Below are 27,861 nucleotides of genomic sequence, written 5' to 3'. Positions count from 1 at the left end.
GAGGATTTGGCTGAGTAATCAAAACCAGTATATGAAATGTTTCACTTTTGAATCCCCTGACACTGCCCTTCTCCTAAGCTTCTAAAGCTTCCTTGACTGCTAACCAGCAGTTCCAACTTACCTGGAAACTAGCATTCAGGTTCTGAGCAGGGGTTTCAATAGCCAAAATAAGTTAGGGCAGGCAGATCACTTGGGTGATCACTTGCATTTTCTTGTCTGTTGCATATATAAAGCTTGAATTTAACTGGATGTGGAATTCTAAGGACTTTCCCCCCATAGTTCCTGGCATGTGTCACAGGAATGGACAAGATATTATTTAGATAGTTTGGTATGTGGTGTTTTTGCTGTTGTCAACTGCTGAGTTCCATATAGAAGGGAAAGCAAGGAACATATCTTTAAACCGCCCGTGGCGCCACGGGCACCATGGACTAAATAATTCGTTAAGGGCTGCTGAGGCGGGATGTGTCCGTGATGAGGAAGGGTCCGGATTGGACCCTTCCCCACGACAGACAATCGGAGGGACCAATTGGCAGGCGCTTCGCGCCTGCCGATTGGTCCCTCAGATTCCCAGCTTTTTTACTAGTATTTAAATAAATAAGCTGCATTATCAACCTTGGACAATGTGTGAACATTCCAGGCTGCCATGGCAACTCAGTCTATGGTTAGAAAGTAGGCATGTGCAAAAACAAAAAATTCATACACTTTTGGATTCAGCCTACCTGAATTGGACCAATTCTAAGCTGTCCAAAGCAGCTGATTTGGGGCCAACTCCGAAGGAATTTGGTGCCATTAAAGTCTATGAAGCCATTAAAATCAATGGGAATTTTCCCATTTCAGTCTTCTCCGTGACCTGGGTTTTTTTTTTGGGGGGTGGGGTTAGAGGCTCCAAACTTTCAGCATAGCTGCAAGAGCCTCTTCTCAAAAGACCCCCCAAGTTTCAAGAATATTGGACTAGGAGATCCAATACTAGGGGCATCCAAAGAGGGAGACCCATCCAAATACCATTGTTTCCAATAGAAGATATTGCTTGAGTTCCCCTGGAGAAGAGGGATGTTTGTTTACTGGCAAGGAGAGGGGAAATCTCACAGTGCACACATTGAGTCAAAAGCAAGAACAGCACCATCCGCATCCCCATGTAGCAAGCCGCCCAACAAACTCAGGCCAAGCAAAAGGTAAAAGAAAAGGTTTTAAAATTCAAAAGGAACTCCCCCCCCGAAAAACAAGAAAAAGAGAATCACAACATACAAACAGCACCCCCACCCACAGAAACCCAAAGAGTGAGTTAAAGGTGGAAAGTGAGTTTAAAAATCAGAGAGAAAAAAGAAGAGGAAAAAAGTTTTAAGGATAGTCCCTCAAGTCAAATCAGTTGAAGGCTTCTCCAAAGATGAACCTCCAAGTCCAGAAGCAGCAGAAGAAGCCAGCCAGCAAGCAAGCACAATCTCTGGGAGCCATTCCACATGCCACTAATGTAGTGTAATGATTACCTTTTTGAAGACGCTACATTTTTGGCATTTCGCATGATGTCACCCACATCCCACTTCGTGGCAGCAAACGTCTCGCCATTTTATAGTGCTAGTTGGGGAACTGCATAAAGTGGATTCCCCAACCTATGTAGTGCAAGCTACAGGAGAGCAACCAGCAGGCCACCAGCCAAAGAAATTGGTGGAGGCAAAGAAGCATTATCTCCACCAATATCCTGCCTTCACATCCATCTCCCTCTCCCTTCTCCTGGGGAAGGGAGGGTGTTTTTTTTAGTGAACTGCCTAGAGCAACAAATAGGAGTACAAGCATGCAGGCAAAGCCAAAAATATTTTTTTCCCAAAGTTGTCACACAAAGCATGCCTCTCTACAGTTCCCTCCCCCCCAAATCAGGAACTAGATTTTCTTAAGTTTCAAGACTCATGATTCCATGGGTGACATTCAAAAAATGATGTTAGTTCCCACTCTACAGTTCCCTCCCCCCCAAATCAGGAACTAGATTTTCTTAAGTTTCAAGACTCATGATTCCATGGGTGACATTCAAAAAACACTAGGCATCTATGATTAATTTTTTAGAAGAATCAGAGAATCAGAGAATCTCTCTACCAAACCAGCTCAGCTAAACAAGCAAGAAACAATGGAGTCAGGTAAGCCCCCCCCCCCAACTTCTTAAAGCCTCTCTGGCCATGTACAGAAGATTTAAAAAAAAAAAACCTTCTGTGCTTGGTCAAGAGCTGTCCTCCCCCCCCCCAAAAAAAAAAAAACTGTTACCCTGTTTAGCTAAATCTTCCCCCCTCGTACCTTGGGTTTGCCATGTTAAAAGCTCTGTATGCTGCAAGCAAGATCCATTGATCTGCAACCTCCCCCCCTCCTCCATTGCCCTGGGAATCAAGGCAAAGGTGGGAAAGTGAGAGCAGAAAAGCAAGAAGCAGTTCCTCCTCTCTCTGTGTCCCTTTAAACTTTAAATGGCCACCTCTGAAGTGGGAAATTGCAATATTCAGATGGCCGCGATTCAACTGTACAAATCAATGGGGCCAGCCAATTTAGACCATTTTGGGATGATCTGTGCGTGAATCAAGCCTGATTTGGGCACTTTTCATCTAAAACAGTCTGAAATACACATGCCTATTAGAAAGAGATTGCAAACGAAAGCCCCGCTGTTCACTTGATTTATGTTACAGATGTTATGATCAGTCTAAGCTTCCCATGTAAAAATGAAAAACATCTGTATTTATTGGCACTCACTTTTGCACATAAATGTAGTTTCAGATCTGCACTGTGAGCAAGGTGCTATTAAAAAGCAGTACGCTGAACCCTATTCTGGGGTTCAGCATCAACTTCCCCTTTTCATTGCCTGTATTCACACAGAGAGAAAGCTGTTTGTTATATTTACAATACTGAAGATTTGTTTGCACAGGGATAACAGTACCTCAGCAGTGATGAACCTTGATGGTTTGTTTACCCTCTGTAATGGGTTGAATGAAAGTAAACAATTTCTACCAAGAGCAGAGTCGACATCTCCCTTTCACCCTGGGAACAATGGTCCTATAAACAGCAGAAGACTTCTCTTGTGGGAAGAATGCACAATTCTCTAGAGAAACACAATGACCTGTGAATTGTCTAAGATAATGGAGAAGTAACTCAAGCACTCCAGTATCTCTAGTTCGAGTAGGCAGGAAATGTTATTCCAACAAAACAATTTTTAGAATTACACTAAAACTGGAAATCAGGTGTTAGAGGGGTTCAGCACAGGGCTCGTGTGTCTGTTAATACCACCTTGTTCCCAATGCAGATCTCTCTTATATTCCAGAACAACTCTCCAAGGTATGTTAGTGATGATCCAAGGTCACCTTTGAATCATTCAACCCAGTTTTCCCAGGCCCTAGTAGTCCAACATTCTGTTAGAGGAAAATGCCTCTCAAGAAGCAGTGAGGTATGATGGCTGGAGCACTGTCCTAGAAGACTTGCATTCAAATCCCTACCTGTTTTGGTTTTTTGTTTGTTTTGTCACAAAAATGGGTCACTTTGAACCAGTTTATCTTTCACAGCCCACATATCAGGGTTGTTCTGGGGATTCAATGGAGGAAGGGTAAAGACATGTGTCCACTACCCAGAGCTCACTGGAGAAACAGTGGGATAAAAAATATAGTGTCATCTGAAACTATCAGCTCTGCAGTAACTTTAGTGTAGTGTGATGTTCCTGTTCTCTGTTTGTGGCACACCAATCTAGATCAGGAGTGGGCAAACTGTGGCTCTCCAGATGTCTATGGAGTACAGTTATCATGAGCCCCTGCCAGTGCTATGGTTCTGTGTTGCTGTTATTATTTAGATTTAGATTTATTACTCGCCATTATCATACAGCGTCTCGCAGAGGGTACAATAAATGATGAAAACCCCAATTTACATATAAATCAGATAACTGTTTTTCTGTGATTATTTATATATTTGTTTGATACAGAAAACCTATATCTCAGACTCTCTGCCAGCATGCTACCTGAGATGGCTAATGGCCTATTAAAAATAAGTCAATTAGCTTAGAAGAGTGTAACTTTATTTAAGATTGCAACTAATATCCTAAAATGGAAATTAAATCAGTTACTGGTGGTCACTACACAGAGGCAGGCAATGGCAAAACAGCTTGGAAAGTGTCTTGCCATTAATCCTATGGGGTCACCGTACGTTAACTGTGACTCGGCAGCAAAAAATTATTAATAGATTGCAAAACACATATACCCAACAAAAATCAACAATGGCTCAGAGAAAAGACGGATCCAATTTGTCCCAGGATATCAGCAGGCTTGGTGCCAACCAGATGTGAAGAATACATTCCATAAATGAGCATTCACCACACTCACTCAAATGAGCACTCACCACAGAAAATGCTCATCAGTCTCTTTTGGCCAGTCCCACTCCTTTTCTCTGCATGTGGAAACACATAGAACAGTGACCTGAAAAAGCTATGGCAATCAGCAAACAGGTTTACATGGAGAATGGATGGTTCTTTATGTATCCTGGTCCCAAGGTATTTAGGGAATGCCCTGTACTTTCAATTGGGAACCAGGTAAATTTTCACAAGTGGTGAATATATTAACAATAGGAAGTGCTAGTAAACAACTGCTGTACCAACTCAAGCTTCCTAGTTGTCTTCAAAGACAGCCCCACATGCAGCACATTACATTAACCATGGCCAATTCCTTCCTCTCAAGAAAGAGAGACAGCTGACAAGCCAGCCAAAGTTGGCCAAAAGTGCTGGAGACCTGGCCTTCATCTAAGAAGGATCTGTATATCTACTGTTCTCGGGATATTGTATGATCTAGCAAAGCTTAAATGTATATGGGATCAAAAGCTGTCTTAAAAATGAAAGCCCTGGAAAAGTGGCTGCCCAACTAGAAACCTTGAGAAAAAGAGTGGCGATTAACTGTAGAAATTGCATGCTGATCCATTATCCATATTAAATATGCTTTTAAGCTAAGCAGGTACAATTATTTTAGCATAGCAACTGCCATACAACTTTTGAACTTCATTCTAATTATGAATACAGAATGCTTCTGCTAAACAGATGTAGGCAGAAATCATTTACAACCGGTACCAGTGCAATGCATGTCATTATTGATATCTATGCAATTGGATTCAGGCTTACAGCTTTTGCTATGATGATAATTAACAATATCATAGTTCAATACTTTTAGAAAGAATAATGATACAAACATGAGTAACTAGTTTTATGAACCTTTTATTAGTTTCCCTTATTGGCTCTCGCCCCCTCCCTTTATTAGGAAAAGCATTAATTAAGGGGTGAATCTGAAGATGCTTTTATACTAACCTTTTCCCCTCCAGTACTGACACCATCTACTCCTGCTTCTGTTCTGGAAAATTAAATCGGCACGACTTTTCTCCCAAATCATTGCATTATCTTTCCTCATCTCATGTATTGTTCCAGTTTTATAGAGTTGCTTTGAAGTAATTTTGGGGACTTAATTTGTCTGCAAAAGCTCTTTTCAGGCAGAGAAGGCCAGTAAATGCAGATGGGAATCACAGAGTGTGTGCGCTAAAAGGGTCATGCATGTATTTGATTACTGGGAAAGTTCAACTACAGAGAAAAGAGATTAAAAATATAATTCAAATATATGTAGCCTGCCTTCAGTAGCAAACAAAAACCTCCTTACTATCCCATATCAACTGAGAACCCAATTTAGAAAGCAATTAAAAGGCAGAAAGCCAGATGGCATGTACATGCTTTCTAGTGTCAGGGCTGTTTGGACCCACAATTTGCCACATGAAAAGATTTTACCCTGCCCCAAAACCCATATCACCCAACTCAAACATCATATGATAACAAAGCACATCTTGCCCTCTTCCCTTGGTCTCTAGTATGACAAGTCATTTGAATTACAGCCATTGTAAATCTTCTATTTTAGTGACCTTCTTATTATTTTCCCAATATCTGGCTGTAGGGCAGAAGTTGTTGTCTCTTTTGCTCTTGGGAGATATACCTGTTCTCTTGAGGCTCAGTGGCTGAACTGAAGCAACTAAGAGAGGACAAGATGTTGATAAGCAAGTTTTTCAGGGACTCCTCTGATGAAAATTCCTCAGCTTTATTTGCTGTTGGTACCAAGAAGTATGATACCAGAAAGGTGGGAAACTAATCCTTAGGAGGTACACAGCTCTTAACTGTCATATCTACTTCAAAATACATTACTATAGAAGGGATAGGGCTGTGATTCAATAATGTAAAAACTACATGATAGGTAGGTGCCTTGTATTGACAACATGGTAGTCAATGTTGAGTTCATGGTCAGGAAACAGTAGCAGTTGTGGTACATGTCAGCAATGTAAGTTGTTATAGAAGAAGCCAACTAAGCAGGCAGAGCTCTGGGGTACTGATATATGAATGAGCTGGTAGTGACAAGCTTTTAGATGTGTTTGGCAATTATTAACATTTTGTGACAAAGAACAAATAAACAGGAGTCTGCTTCAAAACCAAAAATGAAACCATTTTAGTCTCAAAGAGACTAAACAACAAAAGGGGTTCTTCAGTTATGTTCAAAGTAAGGAAAAGAGTAAGGACATGGTAGGACCATTGCAGGAACAATAAAGTGAAATTATAACAAATTTTCAAGAGAGAGCTGTTCAATTCTTACTTCTCAGTCTTCTCTTGTGAGGGAAATCATATAACGTGATGAGTGATGGGAGTTGCAGTCTAGTTTCACTGTAGGGGTAGTCCATAAACACCTAGAATCTTTAAATTAAATCTTTAAATTAAATTTCATCCAAAGAATTTGTGGGTGTAATTTCTGAACCTCTGTCCATTATTTTTGAGAACAGGTGTATGCCATCAGCTTTATTGATTGGATGCTTCCAGAAAACTCTAAATGATCCTCTGTATTTGTGGAGCCTCAGTTGTGGAGGACCTGCGACACTATGTTCTATCATCCTGTCCATTGTACACCAAACCAAAGGAAAAATTTCTTGCCAATTTACTAAATGGTTTAAATGGTCAATCTGATAAGAAAAAAATGACTTTCATTTAATTGGATATTAATTATTTTGTTACCAACAAAATGTCACAGTTTGCCCTTGCAGCTAAGAAAATAGAGATCAAAGAGGTGCTAAAGATCAAAGAGATCAAATGTCTAGAATTAATTGATTCGTAGATATATTCTGATTTGTACTGTTTATTTTGTATTATGCTTTGAAATGTTTTAATAATCTTAATACATTTTGTAATGGTTTATGGCTACATGCAAATAAACTGACTTTTACTTAGATAACAGGTGAAGTGCCTGAAGATTGGAGGAGGGTAAATGTCTCCAAGAAGGGGGAAATGGAGGGTTCAGGCAACTACCAACCCATCAGCTTGATGTCTATAGCTGGCAAAATTTTAGAACAAATCATCAAACAGCCAATCCTTGATCAGCTAGGGCAGGGGTAGTCAACCTGTGGTCCTCCAGATGTTCATGAACTACAATTCCCATGAGCCCCTGCCAGCATTTGCTGGCAGGGGCTCATGGGAATTGTAGTCCATGAACATCTGGAGGACCACAGGTTGACTACCCCTGAGTTAGGGCAGATAGCTGTGAGTACTAAGAGTCAACATGACTTTCTCAAGAACATGTCATGTCAGACTAACCTTGTCTCTTTTTTTTAAGAAAGTTACCACCCTGCTGGATTAGGAGAACGGTATGGATATAGATTCTTAATTTCAGTAAAGCTTTTGATAAGGTTCCACATTATATTCTTATTGACAAGTTGATAAAATGCAGTATGGATCTTACTACTCTTAGATGGACTGATAATTGGTTGACAGACCGTACCCAAAGGGAGCTTGTTAATGGTTCGTCATCCTCTGGGAGAGGAATTACAAGTGGAGTGTCTCAAGAATCTGTCCTGGGCTCTGTGTTGTTCATAAATGATTTGGATGAAGGAATAGAGGGGGTGCTGGTTAAATTTGCATATGATACTAAACTGGGAGGGTAGCAAAAACAGCAGAAGCAAGAATCAGAATACAGGATGATCTTGATAGGCTGGAAAACTGAGCTAAAATGAATGAAATGAATTTCAATAGTGATAAATGAAAAGTTCTGTATTTAGGTAGGAAAACTCAAATGCATCATTACAGGATGCGGGGGACTTGTCTTGGCAGTATTATGTGTGGAAAGGATTTCTTAGTAGACCCTAAACTGAACATGAGTCAGCAGTGTGACTCAGTGGCTGAAAAGGCAAATGGGATTTTGGGCTATATCTAAAGAAGTGTAATGCCCTGATCACATGAGGTGATGACTTCTACAATTTCCTTTAGAAAGCTAGCAAGTACTTAAGAATCAACTGTTTTTTTAAACCCACAATATATTTTCTTTGGCATTTCAATTTTTTGTAAAAAATTGGGGGCTTCATCCAAGCTTATAGGATCCCCACCACCCCTTCTGTCCCTGGCATCATTGTGTAGTTTTCTACAATCTATAGCCAGTTCAGATTCACAAAGGAAAGCAGGGTTCAAAATATATGCACACAAAATAAGTGTTCATCTCAGCTGTAATAAAACCCACCAAGCAGAGCAGCAATTCTCCTCAGCAGAAATTGTGTAATTTGGAAATCATAACTTTGAGAAATCTCCAGGCACCACCACCAAGACCTAAGAATATTTTCACAGGGTCAGAAATTGCCTCCTTAGGATTGCTTCCTATGGCTCATCTTATCTATTTGGTGCCTCTATATAATTGTGAAACAGCCTTGGGGGACGAACAGTTCGGCCTCTCCAGGGCCAATCAGGGTGCAGCCAGCTGCACCCTGATTGGCTCTGCCCCTACAGCTCCTGCCCTCCCCCCTTACCTCATAGACGTTCCTGGCTGCTACAGCGGGCACGTCTGTGAGTCTCCGCACTCCAGGGCCCCAGGTAAGAGGCTGCAGGGGAGAGGGGGCCCGGGGGAAAGACGTGCGGCTGCAGGGGGGGAGGTGGGCCAGGATGGCTTCCCCCTGGGCCTGGAAGCACACCCGTGGCCTCGCAAATGCTGTGGATGTGCTTCCAGGCCCAGGGGAAGCCGTGCAGCTGCGGGGGGAGGGGGGAGGATAGCTTCCCTCCTCCCGGGCCTGGAAGCACACCCGCGGCTTTGCAGACACTGCGGGTTTGTTTCCAGGCCTGGGGTGAAGCCGCATGGCTTTGGGGGGGAGGAGGCGAGGATGGCTTCCCTGGGGGCCTTGCAAAGGCCGTGGGTGTGCTTCCAGGCCCCCGGGGAAGCCGCGGTCTCATGGGCTGGGGAAGGAGATCGAGCCTCACCGCCCCGTCGCAGCAGGGGGCGGCCCTCTCAAAGCCCATTTTTATGAACAGGCTTTGAAGCTAGTAAGATATATTTCTAAACCTCCTGCCAAACTTCAGGTACAGAACATTGGTTCCATATATGTGTGATTATATTGAACAGCACTTTCAAGCCAGCAACATTGAGCAGGCCCAAACACCTCACCCAATTTTTCTCTCTCTTCTAGAAAAATATTTGAATAATGGAACTTGGATGAATTAGACAAAGTATCTTCCCACAGCTACACAGGTTGCTCTATTTTGTTGTGGCATAATAATTGCCCCCGTGAAAGCTGTGAGATTTTATTTTTGTTTTTGTGCATATTTTGTACCTACCAAAACTCCTTGCAGAAAAGAGCACTTTAACACTGGAAGCCTGTGAATGATTCCAGAATGCCCAAGGGTAATGCTCTCAAAGAGAATGAATTGCTCATCCTTTCTGCTTGAGCTATTTCAGGTTTGGAAACATACATACACTTCAGAAACTTCTGTGAGTCATATCAATTATGAGTCATAGCAATATCCTTTGGTGCCAATCTCTTTGTGCTGTTTTTGAAAAATAATAATGCCAGACATCTTTGAAGTGTCATTGATTGATGTGAACAGGGACAGCTTTAAGGTAGGACAGTTTGGGGGATGCCAGGGCACCAGCATCCAGCCACTGGTTTATGCTGGGAATGGCCAAGCACCTATCTGTTCCATTTTGCTCACTTGTTGCAAGCTGAGAGATGGTTCAGCAAACAGTTCAGATTACTTTCCATGCACCCACTGTGCACACGAACTCACTTCCCCCCATGCACATGGTGCTGTAACATTATTGTATTTTGCCAACAGAGAATGAACCAAAAGAGTTCATTAACCATATATAAATAAACACGATGTAATTTTTAAACATGTTGAACCAACCAGTTTGCCCTGGAATCAGAAATGGCTTCTGGGGCATGGCAGAGGGAAGCAGCAAAGATCTGTGACCATCAACACCTTCTGTTGACTGCTGCCTCTTCAGATGAGAATTTATTTCCAGAAAAAAAGAAGCGTATATGAAGCATCATTTCACTGATCATTAGACAAGGTGAACATCTGCAAGATGGTTTTTCTACAGTTGATCACCTTTAGAAGACATACGTTAAACCAACAAGCAGCATCACAGAAGTCATGGCATCAGGTTTCTAAAAGCTTTCATCCATCTATCAGAAGTGTGAAACTACTCTGGAAGCAAATGCAACTTTGCAAGCAGTAAAAATGCTGAAATGTAAATAGAAGCCCGGCAGACATAGACCTGAAATAGAACATGAAAGGAGGCTGCTAGTTTCCACTGGAAGTGAAAACACTGGGAAAATAAAAACACTTTAAAAGCACCATAGCAATATGCTGGAACAATATTCCTGACAACGAGTGGAATATAGTGTACAAAGTGGAAAAATCCTACAAAGGGAAGTCTTAAATATTAAAAACGCTTTCCTATTTGCAGCTGTTTAAACATGCAATATCATGAATGGCTACATTCTTGAAAGCTATGGGTTTAACTCTTACTTATGGTTTACATGGAGGAGATGGACACTCTCTTGCTGGAAGTCTTCAAGCAGAACTGCCAGGGATGCTCTCATTTTGAATTTTTTGCACAGAGCAGAGGGGTGGACTAAGTGGCCTATACTGGAATTCAGAATGAATCATATGGTGATCCCTTGTTATGTTTTAAGCTTATAAGCTTTGAAATCTGGAAAACTAGTATTTTCAGTAAACAATATCTAGACACAATTTCATGTAGGTTCAGCAGTACTACATCATCTGGCAGGCTCAGATGGTATGACAAATCTATGTCTGATCCATCGGATAAAGGAGTGAAATACTATTTCATGGCCATATCTAGGACTGACCCATCCACTAGGTAGCCCAAAGTGATGCCAGTGGTGGTAGGGACACCATTCAGCCCTATTGCCTCCCCATCTGGCTGACCCCTAGTGGGCCACCTGCTCACAGCTGCCTTACGTTTTTCCTTCAGTAGCTATTTCAGATGTGGGGGAGGCTCTGGCATTCCCTTCAAGGGATTTTTTTGTAGCAGAGTTGGTTTCATTCTCTTGGCAGGCTGTGGTGGAGGCCATCAAATGCAGCACATGCTGCCACCAGAGCATTCCCTTCCCTTTTCTCCTTTTGTGCCTTGTGCCTGTGCATGTAGTTAAATGGATAGTTTTCAGTTCCTATGTTACTTGGAGTTGGGTTGCAATAAAATGTTGTGTTCCGCAGCTACCGTGCGTATGTAGATTGATTCCCCCCTCACTACAAAAGTTAACTTCTGGGATTCTTCTGATGAAACAAAGCTTTCCTGTGGGGCTGAAGTGAAAGAGGAATGCCTAATGACAAGGATGGGGAGGACTTCTTGCAAAAGGAAGGCTGTAAAGCCCATCTTCTGCAACATTGCAATGAACAAATCCCTTCAAAGTGCTTAATAGGATGGAATACAAAAACTGCCCCAGATCTGGCCAGCTGATTCATCCCCTACCCCAACTGCTGCCTCCTCCTCTCCAGCACAATTCTCCAACTCCTCATCTGCAGCTTGATGATCCAGGCAATGATGCTCCTTGCCTCAGTAGCAGCCAGTGGGGCAGAAGAGTTGCAGAAGTACATGTATAGGCTCTCTGCACATGTGTTCCCCAGAAAGCTCTCTGACACTCATCGAATCATAGAATCATAGAGTTGGAAGTCATCTAGTCCATGGGTCATCTAGTCCAATCCCCTGCACTATGCAGGATACTCACAACCCTACCACTCATCCACTGTAACCTGCCACCCCCTTGACCCTTTATAGAATCAGCCTCTCCGTCAGATGGCTGTCTAGCCTCTGTTTAAAAATTTCCAAAGATGGAGAACCCACCACTCAATTCAGAGGCTTTGTTGGTAAGGCAGGGGTGGGGCAGAGTCCATAGTATGTGCTACATGTGCTACATAGTATGTGAACTGCAGAGCCCATATTATGTGCTACAAGTGCTACATGGATAAACAAGTACTGAAGATGTTAGCATATTGTGATGCCATGTGGGTGCCCATGGCTGTACCATTAATCAGAGGGCCCAAGTTGGTAAGGTCAGCTGTGATGTTGTCAAAAATCATGTTCATATGGCTTCAAGTGGGTAATCGTGTTTGTCTGAAGTAGCACAACAAAATATGAGTCCAATAGCACCTTTATGACCAACAAAGATTTATTCAAGGCATGAGCTTTCTTGTGCATGCACACTTCCTCAGACAAAATGGAACAAACATCATACAAGTACAGGTATAAAGAAAAAGTATAATGCCTTGAGTAAAGCTTTGTTGGTCTTAAAGGTGCAACTGGACTCCAGTTCTGTTGTTCTTACGGCTTGTAATACATCTTTGTGTTGAATGTTGGTATACAGAGATTGTACATTCATGATGCCCAAAACAGTGTTCTCTGGAACAGTGGTCCGCAACCTTCTTGAGGCTGTGGACTGGCGGCGGCGGGGGGGAGGGCGATCGCCCGGCTGCGCATGCACATTGCTTCCCTCTCCCCCCCTCCCACAAAAAGAAGCTTGCCGGGCCGCAAGCTAATCGGCCGCTTTCGTGGCCGATTTGCTTGCAGCCTGGGAAGTTTCTTACTGGGGGGTGGGGAGGCAGCCGCGGCCCGGTGGTTGAGGACCACCGCTCTGGAAGGCTATTCAAAGAATGTATTTTCTTCATGAAATGTGTAGAGTTACGCACATAACTTGAAACATTAATTGTATAGTGTCTCTGAATAGAGACCATGTATCCATATAACTCTATGGTGAAAGTGCCTATGCCAGAATAATGGAGTGCCTGGGGTTGTCAGGTTTGTGTATTTTTGATGGAAATAAAAGGCACTTGTTTGAGGTTCCTGTGGTTGGTAATTCCTTCATAATACTTTCATTCTTTTTTGTATTCTTGTGTGGGATCTGAGGAAAGCTGTTTGTAAATAGCACTATTTATAAGTTCCCTTTGAGCCTTCTGGATGAAGTTTGATATATTCATGATTAGGGATGGGCACAAACCTAAATTCCAGTTTAGTTAGAGATGGTCCCCAATTCAAACCTCAAACCAAACCAGAATTTCCCCAAACTTAACTGGCCAATTCAGAATAGAAAGGGGAAGGGGAATTATCTGGGAAGAGTTAAATGGCTAGTAGTCATTTAACTTATCTGTTTCCCTTCCTTCCTCATTTCAAATTGGGGGAGGGGGTGAATTGGGCATGTTTAATGGATTGTAACCATTTAAACCTAAAAGCTTGAAAGTGGGGAGGAGACCAAAATGGACAGACCCACCATGCTGTTAGGTTTAAATGGCGGCTAGCAATTTCACTGGTCAGTTTTTCTTCCCTCCATTTCCAAGTAGGGGTAAGTGAACTAACAGGTCAAATGACTTACAGCCATTTCAGGCTAACAGAGTGGCGTGTACACCAGTCATATTTTAAGTTAAAGTCACTGCAAGCCATTTAACCTGTCTGTTTTACTCCCCCTGCTTGCAGCCATTTCAACCTAAGCCACCCCACTGTTAGGTTTAAATGGCTGGTGGTTTGAAAGCAGGGGGGAGCAAAATTGACCAGTGAAATGGCTTGCATCCATTTCAGCCTAGTAGCAGGGCAAATGAGCCTGTCAGTTGTTTTATTTCCATTTTGATTCCTCCCGCTTAGAAGTGGGGAAGGGGTGTGCCCCACCCTGCTCAGCTTTTAGGTTTAAATGGCCCTGTGACATACACTTTTAAAAAGCTTAGAAGTGCTTTACAAACAACTGAAGGACTGTGAAGGGTTAATTCTTCACAGAAACAGAGAGCCTTGAGGCTGGCTGCTACAGCGGGCTAGCATCAGAAGTAGGGAAGGACTTCAAAGCTGCATGCCAAGTCAGATTTTTGCTTTGACTGAGGGCCATTCCACACATTGAAAAAAATAAGGTTACATCAGCGTGATGGTATGCTATAAAAATCATGCCTCCAGCCATTCCTCGCCTCCTGGTTCTCTCACTTTCCTCTGCTGCCTTTTTACGCTTCTTGGTACTTGCACACCAGCTTGAAATTGTGGAAGAGAGGAACACGCTATACACACAACTCCCCTTCACCTGTCAATCAAGCCAGGCAGCCAATCACCTTTCTCCATGTTTTAAAGGGCCCGTGATGCAAGATATCTTTTTAAAAGTAAAATTCTGCTGCTATGCCTATGCATCTAATCATAGATGCATAGTGCTTATTTTACTGCCAACCCTTTTGGAATTATGAGCCTTGAGGCTTTAAAAAAGTAATATTGTTCCCGATTCTTTTTTTTTTGGGGGGGGGGTTAGAAGGGCATGCTTCGTGTGTTAACTGGTGGGAAAAAAATGTTTTTTTGCTCTGCCTGGATGATTTAACGCATATTCGTTGCTCCAGGCAGTTTTCTTAAAAAAAAAAAAGTCCCATCCCCAGGAGAAGGGAGGCAGGTGTGAGGGCAGGCACTGGAGGTGGAGACAGTGCTACTTTGCCTCCACACATTTCCTTAGTGTGTGGTTGCTGGTTGCTATCCTCTCACTCACGCTACATTCTCTAGCTAATGCTTTAAAATGGAGGATGTTGCTGCCAGATTGCTGCTGGGATGCTGGATGCTGATGCCACCATTTGAAATGCCAATAATATGACACCAGCAAATGGTAAGCCTTTCACTATATTTTCTGGTTGTGGAATTGCCCACAGTTTACTGACAGTCAGATTTCTGCCTTGACTCAAGAGGGTCTGATTTCAGCCTTAGTTGAGAGTGACTTAATGCAGACAGAGAACTGTGGGGGAAGTTGGCAACCTAATTTGGGAAATAGGCAAAGATTCCCATTCGGGCCAAGGAAAGTTGATAGATGTTCTGGAGAAAGGAGAAAAATCCCTACCCAGTTAAACAGGGACTTAGCTCTGAATAGTGTAGAGATCCGTGATCTGCTGTTGCTAGAAATTGCCTTAAGAGACTTTCAGAGTTAGTTAAAAACTCAAAGTAGAGTATTGGTGTTTCAAGATAAGAGGGTTTGGGTACTGGAAAGATGGTACCAGCCTTCAGGAAACCAAAAGAGTTAGAGATTAATCAATGGAAGTGTACTGAAGTGTTGGGGGAAAACAGTGGAAGAAAATAAAGATTTAACAACATAAAGATTTAAAACACTGTAGAAAGCTTAAGAAATAAAGTAGGTGCTTGTACTAGTTTTATGCCAGAAATGTCAACCCCTTATTACACCTGACTTATTTTATAAGAGCTTATAGCTAATGCATAAATCAAAGATAGTATCTTACACTGAACTCAGCTACATAATATAAAATTAAGTGACCTGTGCAATGGAGTAATAATTAACTCTCTTAACAGGAACTTGTACTTTCTGAGAAAATGTTTTCAACTTCATGCATCATACCATCTGTTCTGTTTCATATTATGGAAAAATTAATATTGTATACTAAAAAACTGTCAGTAATTCACATTTGTAATGTGCAGTAATTGTATTGGATCTCTTTCTATTGGAAGCACTCAGATATAATATTCTAAAGAATTGTTCTGTAAACAATGCAATAAAAGTAATTTTCTCTGTTGCAAGATCCTAAAAAATCTGAAAAGCATGAAATGACTGATCATATTTTAAAGCCATGGCCTTCTTTTTCAGTTCATTTTCAGATCTGGGAAAAATTAGTGCGAAAAATGCCAAATCTGTTTTTAATCATTAAGAATTAAATGGTTTAAAAGAAAATATTGCCATCTTTCTAAAAATAGCACATAATTGACTTTGAAGCAAACAACACAAACAAGTGCAAGAGAACCTATTTATAAAATACTCAGACCTAAAAGCCAGTTGGTCAAGGCACAAAACCATTAAGGGTTCTCTAAAGCAAAACAGACTTGATAAGTTTTCATTTATTAGTCAGAAGCAAAGGGGTGATGCAATCTTCTGGGAACATGAGATTTCACAATCTGGAGGCTATTACAGAAAGGGTATTGATCCTTCAAGATGATCACCTCAACTCATGGATGGTCTCACACTAACAGGCATAGTCTTTCAAGTACAGTGATTCTAAACCATGCTCAGCACGAGAATTCAGAATTTTGCCTAAAAATAAATCAGCAATCACTAAGATCATATGGTCACAACAGTAGGTTCCAGAAAGAACTCTTCCTGCCACACCAAAAAATGTGCAACATTAATTTGTGAGACTGGTAATCCACACAACTATTCCACAGTAGCAATCTTAAGCAGTAATTTTGCAGAAATCTTGGATCCTGTTCATAGTGCTTCTACAATATGTCATAGTCTCCATGTTATCTTTACATGTAGAGTTGGTCATGTGACAATTTTGAAAAGTCTGTCCATAAAATCCATTTTATATCAGGAATGTGGCAAATCTGTTGCTGAGCTAACATTTGGACCATTTCTGCACAAGGAATCTGCCCCTGGGCAACCTTTGAATGTTGGCAGCTTTTAGAACTCCCTCCACATGATGTCACCTGCACCCCAAGACTGTCAAGGACCTGGGTTGAGTTTTGGAAATTTTTAACTCACGATGAGGGAAATCGCCAGAACTGGGACCATTTCCACACCGGAAGGTAAAATATGAGTGCCTTCCTGCTTGCAAATTTGGGATGGTAAACCATGTGTTTGCAGCCCTCCTCACGGGACACCCCTCTTGCATTTTCCCTCTGCCCTGGCGCAGCTTTTTGCCTCCTGATGAGGCTGCAAAGGAAATCAAAATAATCTTCTCCATCCGCTCTTTGGCTTGTCAATCACAGCAAGCCACCAAGCACAGCAGTTCTCTCATGGACTGAAACTTTCTTCCCCCTCCCCCAGCCTCAAAATTCTTTGTTTTTTTTAAAGGCACTTCCGCATTGCTATGCAGTAATGCCAGAATAATATAGCATTCCCTCCCCTCTTTTGGATTTGTGTTCTTTTGGACTTTATTTTTGAGATGCTGAACATGGTCCATGGAGCCCAAAAAGTGATTTTGTGAAAATTGTTGGCTTAGTGCACAGACCCTTGTATGATCTGGAGAAGGATGCTTGATCACCCTTCCCTTATTTCCCAGCTCATTCCCCACCTCCAGAAAGGCTGCAGTTCTAAGCACGCTTACAAGGAAATGCACTTCCTCTAAACTGCAATTTTTTCTGCTAAAATTGTGAAATACACATTATTTTTGGATGAATAGTGCCCCCAAATTGCCACAAGTTACTATATTAACAAAGCACTGGAATAACTGTCTACGTGTTGTAATCATGTTCTGGCCTTAAATGACTCACTGACTGCGAGAGGCGTGCTTGGAAGCACCCTCCTTAATTCAAAGAAAACTGGGAAATAGACCTTGAACGGATGTTATCACCAAAAGCTAGTTCAACACAGTTGAACAGCAGTTAAATGCTTTTCTAAAGAAAAGAAACAAATCTGAAAATTTATAACTCCATAGTACTGTGAGTTAACCATTAAATTAAATAATTAAGCAATGCTGGAAACAGAGAACTGGGTTTTCGTACTATACAGTAGAATGATTCTTTAGGAACTCCTTTTCTTTGTGCCATTTGACAATTTGCAGTCTCTCTCTTCTGAACCCTCTCAATTTTGTCGCCTTTTTGAAGTGAGGCCTCCAGAACTACACACAGTACTCCATGTGGGATCTGACCAATGCAGTATAAAGTGAGACTATGACATATTGTGATGCCTCTGTTGATACAGGCCAAGACTGCATTTGCCTTCTTTACTGGCACATCACACTGTCTTCTCATATTTTGCTTACAGTCCACAAGTACTCCAACGTCCACGGCTACCTACAAATATATCTCCCATCCAGCATGTATACTTCTCATTTTTGTGACCTAGATGTAGAACTCTGCCCTTATCCATATTAAATTGCATCTCATATTAAATTGCATCCCACTTTTCTAGCATGTTCAGATCTTGTAACTCTCATCTCTATTTTCTGGGGTGTTCACTACTCTTCTCAACTTGGTATCATCTGTAATTTTAATGACTAGTCCCTCCATCCCCTCATCCAGATCATTGATAAAAATGTTTAAAAGTATTTGACCCAGCTCTATGACACCCAACTGTTCGCTTCTCTCCAGTTCAATGAAACTCTATTGACAACTACTCTATGGATGCGGCTTCCAGCCAGTTCCCTATCCATCTGATCACCTAAAAATCCAGCCTGCAGTTCTCCAGTTTACCCATCAGAACATAATCAGAAACCTAGCTAAAAGCCTCACTTAAATCCAGGTAAACAACATCAACTGAGTTTCCACGATCTAGTAAGCCCATCATTCAGTCACAGAAGGAAACTAATTTGATCAGGAAGGACCTGTTGGAGTCAAATCCATGCTGATTTCCCCAGATCAACAAACTGTCCTTCAGAAGTTTGCAAATTACCCCCTTTAAAATCTGTTGCATTCTCTTCCCTGCAACTGTCAGACTCTAGTTTCCTGGGTCATTTCTCTTCCAATTTTTGAAGGTCTGGATAACTTTCACTTCGCCAGCCTTAAAAAATGCAGTTTATTTTCAGTCACTGGCCAACTGACTGATGCAATGACTATATCCCCATAGGCCTGCCAAGTGGAACGCAATGATGAATCTCTTAGAAAGCGAGGAGACTGCTGCTGATTGCATTGCACTGTGCCACACTGTTATATGAACAGTATCAGGCTCCTTACTGAAAATATAGCAGTCCCTAAAAACGGACCCCAGGCTCACAACCAGTGAACACATCATAAGCTGAACCAGTAGGTGAATGAGCACTCCTCTCAGTACATTTGCCCTAAAACTGCTATATAAACACAGACAAGCTTCCTTAACATTGTCAGTTGATCTAAATCACTTGATCTAGTTTTCTATAGCCTTTTATAGCAATCCAGAATATTTTGCTTTAGCAGTCTTTCTGGTCTGGACCCAAAGCATGCCCAAGAGATTGGATGGACATCATCCCTATCGTATGGAGAATTCCCTGAGCTGCTGAAGGGGGCAGTGGTTCGCACTGTCCTTTAAAAATCATCACTGGACCCACTGGATCCGGCCCACTACTGCCTGGTTTCGCATCTTGTGTTTTTGGGCAAGGTAGTTGAAAGTGATGCAGTGGGACCAGCTCCTGGCATTCTTAGAGGAAACTTCAGCTCTTGACCCATACCAATTGGGCTTCCGTCCTGGCCACAGAGTGGAGACGGTGTTGGTAGCCTTGCTGGATGATCTCTGGCACCAGCTTCACTTTATTTTACTATTATACTATTTTGCCTCACTTTATTTCACAATGAATACTTTTTTTTTACAAGTTTTATTGCAGCCCAGCTGTCTTCCTGCCTCAGATACTTGATAGGGGAAAAACATGTTTCAAGGATCACTATCAAATGTAGAATAGGGCATGGCTTTCAGGGCTCCCAACCTCCCATTCAGGCATGTATTGTATAACTGGATTACACCCTACCTTGGATGGCAACTCTCTCCCTCCCCCAGTAGGGCTTGATATATCCTTACAGGCAACCTATCGTTTATGCTCATCTCCTGTTATGGATAGGAACAGAATCTCACAAGTAAGAGAAGGGGATGTCACCTCTGCCCCAGGGAGGGACCGGCTCTCCATCTTAGTCCATATTCTTATTGTTTGGGGGCGGGGTGCAAGGGGGACCCTTCAGCTTCACTATGGCTGCTGCTCTTGGCTGTTCTTGATTTTTGCGGTCTGTCTCGGAAAAGAGCTATTCGCGGCGCTGCTTTCCTTTCCCGAAAGGCCGGGTGAGTCAGGCAGCAGGCACTCAGAACAGGCAGAGGTGAAGGCTACACCCCCCCCCCCCCCCGCACACTTCTCAGGTCTTCAGCCGGACAATCTGCCAAGTCGGAGACTCCACTAGGCGGGACGAAGCGGAGGGCGAGGAGTCCGCCTGGGCTTGTAACCACACCCCAAAGGGGGGAAGTCTTCGAGTGGGGGTAGAGAGATGGTGACAAGTGCCGGGAGAGCTGCTCTTGGCACCGAAAGAGGGAGGACGGCGGCTCCTGAGAGCAGCAGCAGGAAGGCGGGCAGCAGTAGCGGCGGCGCCAGCAGCGGGAGCCCGCGGTCACCCTCTCGCACCCTGCCCCGGCCAGCCGTGAAGCGCGCGCGATGGGCTCTCCTCAGGTTTCGGCGCTGGCACACGTCTTCAAAGGGAGCTTCGTGCACTCCAGCCGCTCGTCGCCTATGGACATTTTGCAAGGCCACCTGTTGGGGGTGCAGGAAAGCGGGAAGGTGAGTCCGGCGCGAGGGGAGTCAGGGGGCGGGCGGCTGGCACGTGGACGGCTGCCGGATGAGCCTCGCCAAACACGAGGGCGTGGGTGGCGGCGCACGGGGAGAGGCGGAACCACAGGGGGCTGCCGCGGGGAGAAGAGGCGGTTATATAACCCCTGGGTGCGGCGAGGGATGGATGGATGGAGGGGTGGCGGTGGCGGCAGCAGCAGCAGCAGCTGTATCAAGGGGAATTCCAGTTGCTCGAGGATTGTGCCGCGTGGAACCACGGAGCCAAGAGCGTGGCCAGCTAGGGCGTCGTGGTGGATAGCAAGAGCGCCCACGAGGGTTACATAAGCTTGGGCTGTGATGGCGAAAACACGTCGCTGAGGTGGAGTTGGGAGGTGACCGAGGAGAAAGCAGGGAAGGCGGGGTTTCGCTGCAACTGCCGTCGTCCTGGGAGGCAGGAAATAAAGCCCGCTTTCATTAGCAAGAAAGCCCGTATCGCACACAGACATGCAAAACCGCACAAACCAGCAGCAGGCTACTTTGGGGACGTTGCAGCCCTCTTCGTATTAAGCAGAGAGCCAATGCGATGTCTCTGGACGAGGGCACGGTGAACACCTAGCTTGCAGTGTGGTACAGTCCGGAGAGACCTTGGCAGGCTGTCTCAATGAGTTTTTGCCAAATGCAAAAGACCACATGTTGTGCCGAGGCGTATTGGGATAGTCCCGGATGGCGGGGGTATGAGTAATTGTTTTTAAGCAGGGGGAAGCCACATGCATAGAGATGAAAACAAGTGATAGAACTGAGCAACAATTCCTGGGCGTTGTTTGTCTTAAATATGGTCCACATGTGTTTGGAATGGAAATCGCATAATACAGCTGGCATTACATGTCGGTGGCTATTATAATGCTAGGAAAGGCTCTATATTAGCAATCTTTGGGTAGTTTCTTAAAAGTAGAAATGGTGTAGCTGCTGCCAAAACTTGCTGTGCTTACATAGATTACAAAAGAAGTCCAATGGCACCCTTAAGACCAACAAAGTTGTATTTAAGGTATAACCTTTCATGCACATGCAGGCCTCTTCAGATACTGACCTGAATCTATAGATTACAAATGTAACTGTATAAATGTGTATTGAAATGATGAAACTCATACATATTTTACAGTTCTTTTCATGCCTGTTTTTTGTACATGTATGTAGGTGAGTTAGGGAATTGACATGAATCCACATTAAGAGATACCTCTTCTACAGTAAGTGTTTATGAGAATTTTCAGAGAGTCTGAATATATATTAGCGGTTATTAATTGTAAGGCATATAGGTGCTAAGGCTTCTGAAATCCAGTTATAATATTTGAGTGCTTGTGAGAATATTTGAGTAGATTTTGCAAAAGGAATATTATTACGAAGCATAAGGATTGTGAATGAGATATTCCTTCTGAAAGAGTGTGTTATCCTGGGATATAAGATTCAGTGGATTCCTTGGTGTTTGTCACAAATACTGATTGCTTGGGAGGGGTATAGATTATTCATATAAACGTAATGCTTTTGCTATACTTGGGTTTTTTGTATAGTAATGCTAGAAAAGTCTGCTTTGGATGGAATATGCTTAATGGCTTTTTAAAAGCAGAAATGATATTCAATATTTCTGGCCAATTTACTTTTCATTGGATATTAAATATAAAGCTATGGCTGTCCTTACAATTTCCTCCTGGGTAATGGATTTGATCTTATCTGTAGCTGTGAATAATCATATTCTTCACTGAGACTGCTTTCCAAATTAAGAATAAATGTATATGTTTCATCTGCAGATCATTTTTATAAGTGGATTACAGAACATATATCACCAAGACTGCCTTAAAATAGCTGTACATTTAGATCACAGAATACATAATTCAGCCTTGTGAATAGCCCACCCCTTGTAAATAGCACACCCTTACTCAGCTCACCTGTGCTGTTCAGAACCAAAGTAGTACCTTCGCAATTTATTTCATGTTATGTTCTTTGTGAATTTTAGTTTTTGTAGAGGTACTTTCGGTTTCTGCCTCCCTGAACCTGCAGATACATTTTTTGTGGAGCCCTGACTCACATAATATTGCTTAAAGCTTGCAGACTTTGCTGCTATGGCCATCTGGCCTTATGTATTCTTAGAGCAGCAAACACTTGTCTAATTAGATGTTCATTTAATGAGTTGTGTAATTCATTCCATGTTCATTTTTAAGTAAACACTTACAAGCTTAATGCAATGGATGCTATACATTTGCCAATATGTGCAGAGAACATGATTCCAAGGACCAATAAATAACTGCTTTTGGTATAGCAGTGTTACCTGATTCATGCTTTGCCACTCCAGACTACTTAAATAGTCCCTTTCTTCCTTGACTCACTTCATATATTTTATTTCTGCCAGAAGAGTAAAGGATGCTTTGCAAGATGGCTTTCCTTACTATCATTTTTATTTATTATTCAAGTTATATCCCGCCCCTCACTTGCATCCCATCTCTCTAATATGCTAGAGTGAGAATCAGCAGCAAGTTGTCCTAGGGACACAGCCATTCCTTGGAGATGGGCCACTTGGCCTCCCAATTGCCAACCCAAGGGCCCTTCCCTATTATCAGAAGAAGAAAATGGTAGTGACAGCAAATGTAGATTCTTTTTGTGATTGATGGCCTATCATTCCTGTGCAGAACAGTTATCCTTAATAAGGCCATTTTACTGCTTCAATTTTAGGTATATGCTGGGAAACTTGTAGTCCCTCCTCAAAGGTTTCCCAGTTGGAACTTTTAAAATCTCACCAAAGACCCAGAGCAGCAGCATCATAAATTAGACATGTTGGGACCATCATTCACACACTGAGATTCATTATAGCCCTCATAACCACAGCAACAACAACTGTAGGAATATCAGAACTGGGCTTTAACATTATGAGATCCTCTCTTGTCCATTTGACTACCAAGAAGGAAAACAGGAGGCACATTCCACCTGAAGCCATGTCTATAACACTAGAACATGTTTCTAACATTGTAATGTTTTAGTCTGTTGAAAATCATGTTGGAGACTAACCTGTTCAGGCTGAGCCATGTGATGATAGACAGGCAAACACCCTAAGCCTGTGTTGTTATAGAAGGCCCTCAAGGATGTTTGAGTGTGGGTTACTGAAGAGAAAACAGCATCTAAGGTACAGTTATTGGGAAATGCTAATAACATCAGTGGAACTTCCAGATACATATGGTCAGTATGGATGTATACATATTTTAAGAAAGAAACTGCAAATTTGAAACATCCATTGCTTTTCGTTCTTTCTGGTGCTTACCTTTGTCTCCATCTCACCATCTTGTATGTTCTTCAGCAAATTGTCTTATAATTTGACTGCTGTTAAAATGCCTGCAAACAAACATATCAATTGAGAATATGTATTTTTCTGTCACAATATACGATTGCATTTAGTCTGACATTAAATGGTAGCTTTAAAATATTCTGGCTCTGACCTGGGTAGCCCAGACTAGACTCATCTCATGACAATTCAGAAGCTAAGCAGAGTTGCCCATGGTTAGTATTTGGAAGGGATGCCACCAAGAAGTACCAGGATTCTGACATGCTAGCAGACAATGGCAAGACATGCTGAATGTCTCTTGCCTGTAAAACCCTACAGGGTCACCATAAGTCAGCTGTGAGTTGATGGCAAAAATAATCTCAATGAAGCTGTGATTTATACTTAAGGCTTATTACCTTTTCATTTGATATTATTACTGATGGCTAGAATTAAACCAGAATTTTTAATTAAACATGTTCACTGATAAAGAAGGTGTAAACATTTCTGTACATGTTTGGTGTGATATCTTACAAGAGACTCATACCTGCAGTAATGATGATGATAGCTATTCAGTCGTGTCTGACTCTTGGCATCCCAGTGGCTCAGCTGTCTCCACCTCTCCTGATTTTGCACTGCTTCTTTTAGTTATATAATGCTCTGACCAGTGTCCATTTTGATGGTATCTAGCAACCGTGTTCCTTTTCGGCCTGGTTTCCTTTTACTACTGACCAGTCTTAACATAATTGTGCTTTCCATTGAGTTGGATCGCATGATATGGCCAAAGTGAGTGAGACGGAGTGCTGTAAATCACCTCTTTAACCTCCATTGCAGAATCCTGATGAGATCTTAAGATGCAAGGAAAAAGTATGCCAATGGGTAATATTTTATATGAATAAAAGTCAAAGTGTACTCTGATTCTCCATCTCCCTGCATTTCTTCCTTCTAACCCACTTTTTGTAAGACTGGACTTCTTTACCCTAGCCAGCCTCTCACATTTTAGCCATGCTCTGTACTGCCATATTCCTAACAGAAACTTTCCAAATAGCCTACCTGACAGAAATATTAACCAGGGACCAGACCCTGCAAGAACCCCAGATTTCAACACTGTCCCTAGATCTACTGTTAAGGGAACTGACAATATCATCTATACTATCAGGGGCTCTTTCTTCATCTAATGTGGTATATGCAATTATCCGTTGACTCTGCTGATCTAACTTATACTTAAAGGACTCATTCAGAAATGCGGGAAAACATTTCAGCCTATCAGAATTTTTTTCTTTTGTAACCATTCTTAAGTAACCATTCTTCTGCAGTGGAACTTTCTTGGAAATTGCTGAAATAATTTTTCTACCAAAGAGTTAAACAGCCCACATTTTTAGGCATTGCAGGTGTTAAATTGCATTATATAAGTAGGTTACTTGTTATCACCAACTACAGCCAGTGTGAATTGTCACTCTGCTTATACAGACTTGAATTTTGCATAGAAAAGTCACAATCTGCATTTCAATTTCCCCCCCTTTCCATCTGTTGAATCTATTTCGAATCTATTTTATTCATTTGTTGAAGTGGGCTCTAGCCTATAAAAGCTTATACTTCAGAAATGTTAGTTTTTCAGGTGTCACAAGACCCCTTTTTGTGGCAACAGATTAACATGCCTATCCCACTGGAATTCAATCTATCATGAGATTTCTGTTATGGGACTCCAGGGTCTTTCAGTTCCAAAGTCCTCTTTCTTGCATCGAAGAATTTTATATATGCTAGACAATTAACAATTCAATCATTTAACAGAATGTATTAGTAATCAAAAAGCTATAGTACTACCAGGGCATTTCTGCACATCAGTAAAAATAGCGTTACACCAGCTAAATGGCGTAGCGCTAAATATTACTATGCCTCCCGGCCATTCCTCACCTTGCTGTCTCGCTGTAGTCTGCCACCTTTTTGTGCTTCTCATTCTCCACAAGTGCTGCTGGAAATGGCGAAAGAGAGCAACACAGTTTATATGTGACTCTCTTCTGCCTGTCAATCAACCCAGGCAGCCAATCGCCTTTCTCCTTTTTTTAAAGGTCCCGTGATGCCCACCAATTTTTTTTTAATTAATAGTTCTTCATTTAAACACCTATGCATCTAATCATAGATACATTTATGCTAAATAATCATAGATGCATAGTGCTTTTTGAAAGCCACCCCTTATGGAATCACAAATCTTGAGTCTTTTAAAAATTCCTGATTTTTTTTGGTTGGGGGTAACTTTAGAGAGACATGCTTTGTGTTTTAACTTTTGGAAAAAAAATATTTCTGGCTTTGCCTGCATGCTTGTACACCTATTCGTTGCTCCTGGCAGTTTGCCTTAAAAAATCCCATCCACGAAAGGAGGGAGAGGGAGGTGGGTGTCAGGGCGGGACATTGGAGGTGGAGATAGTGCTTCTTCACCTCTATACATTTCTTTTGCATGTAGTCTGCTGGTTGTCCACTGGGAGAAAGCGCTTTTAAAGTTGGTGAATCCACTTTTTTGGGATTAACCAACTTGTGCTTTAAGATGGCGGATATCATGAGTAGTTTGCTGGCCGGATTCAGGAGGTTGGTGATGTAATGTGGAGCACCTGGAATATAGCATCTGTGGGGAGTGAGTATGATGCTAAATTTACGGCGTGCGGAATGGCCCTCAAAATAGTTATGAAGTGGTCATGAAATAATAGTGCACGCAATCATCAATGAACTTCACAAAGTGGGACTTTCCCATTTTTCCTCCTCTTGCAGTCCCCTAAAAATCATGCAATTTGATACTGGGAATCAGGATACCCTCAGTATAGGGGGGCAAAGATAGTGGGAGGTCTACAATAAGAGGGAATTGGTAGAAATTGTTGCCCACCCTTCCATAAACAAAATGCTGTTCCGTTGGAAGAATACCATGGTTAGATATAGGCCAGTAAATGTCTTCCAGTTACTGAAACTATGAAGATTAATGTACAAGCTGCATATGTGACTCATAAATTGGTATCTGGCAGTCCTTGCACTAGTTCCTATGTACATGTATGAGTATAGCATCAAATGATCAAATGATGCTGTACTCATACATATACTCAGTGAAAGAGATCCTAACAGGATTACTAAATTGCCAGCATGTCCTGTCCCTTTAATAGAGATTTTATGTGTGGAAATTGGCAGATGAAGGTTCTGTGGTTATGGAGGTAAATAATATCACCTTGTATTTGTTGCAGATCAAAAGGATATTAAATGGACATCTAGAAGAACCAGATTAAAATTTAGCAACCCTACTTAACAGTGGAATGCAAAGGATCTTTTCCAGAGAGTAACTTCTATTGAACAGACCCGAGCATATTGCTTGCTGGACATCAGACAGAATATTCATATGACATGTCAGACCAACATTTTACTGTGGAGTTAGTTGAGAGGTTCAGCTGTGAGGCATCGAGTGATCTGCTGATAAGAAATCAAACAATGTTTAACATGCATGTTTGAACTGATCTTTCTTCATTATCCTTAATAGGCTAATGTAAAAAAAATGGAGTTATGTTTGTTATTTATACGTTGTCTTTCTTCCCAAAGTGGCATTTTCATTATTATGGTATAGCAATTTTGCAACTGCAGAGTTGAACCATTGCAACACAATTTGCTATGAATTCTGTATAGGCAGTTTCTCTTCCATGACAAGTCTGCTTCCAGGACTTGCCATCTGGTGTTACTTGCCTTTCTTTCACTTTTTCCAGTTAGCTAGCTTGTGTTCAGTAAGTGGCATTAGTCATTCTGCTTCTAGTTGGACTTCAGTATCTCTGCGGCATTTCTTTTATTGCTCATCATCAGAAGTTATAAAGCATATGCATCTGTTAAGTAATTAGGTAGTGTGGATGCATATGCCAAAACATGCCATTTTGAATAATATATTTTTAAAAAACACTGAGCTGTTGCCTTGTATGAACTTAGTGAATAATTCCAAAGTTTCTATTTAGTATGATAAGCAGCAAATATTTATATTTGAGTCCAAACCAATGCCTGAGAAAAGGGTAGATGAATTAAAAACAAGAGTTGATGAATTATGAAAGATGGAATTCCTGAAAGTCAGACAGTGTTA

At 42.0% G+C, this 27,861-nt stretch overlaps 1 protein-coding gene across 6 annotated transcripts in view; it reads left to right on the top strand.

The window, feature by feature from the left end:
• GDA (guanine deaminase) overlaps positions 1-27,861 on the top strand; it is an 82,776-nt gene that overhangs the window by 13,141 nt on the left and 41,774 nt on the right. The window contains exon 1 of one of the 6 annotated variants that reach the window (XM_077344801.1): positions 1,790-2,126. The exons of 1 other annotated variant lie outside the window; for it this stretch is intronic. Coding sequence is in view for 2 of the 5 variants with exons in the window: in XM_077344796.1 (XP_077200911.1) it covers positions 20,354-20,476 (123 nt within the window). In the remaining 3 variants the exon portion in view is untranslated. Of the gene's footprint in view, positions 1-1,789; positions 2,127-20,086; positions 20,477-20,687; positions 20,857-20,973; positions 21,197-27,861 lie in introns of those variants that run through there. 4 more of the 6 variants (XM_077344796.1, XM_077344800.1, XM_077344799.1 and 1 more) reach the window with 4 other exon arrangements.

Source organism: Paroedura picta, chromosome 7 (genome assembly GCF_049243985.1).
Source record: "Paroedura picta isolate Pp20150507F chromosome 7, Ppicta_v3.0, whole genome shotgun sequence".
NCBI lineage: Eukaryota > Metazoa > Chordata > Lepidosauria > Squamata > Gekkonidae > Paroedura > Paroedura picta.
This window is presented reverse-complemented; position numbering and strand designations above follow the sequence as displayed.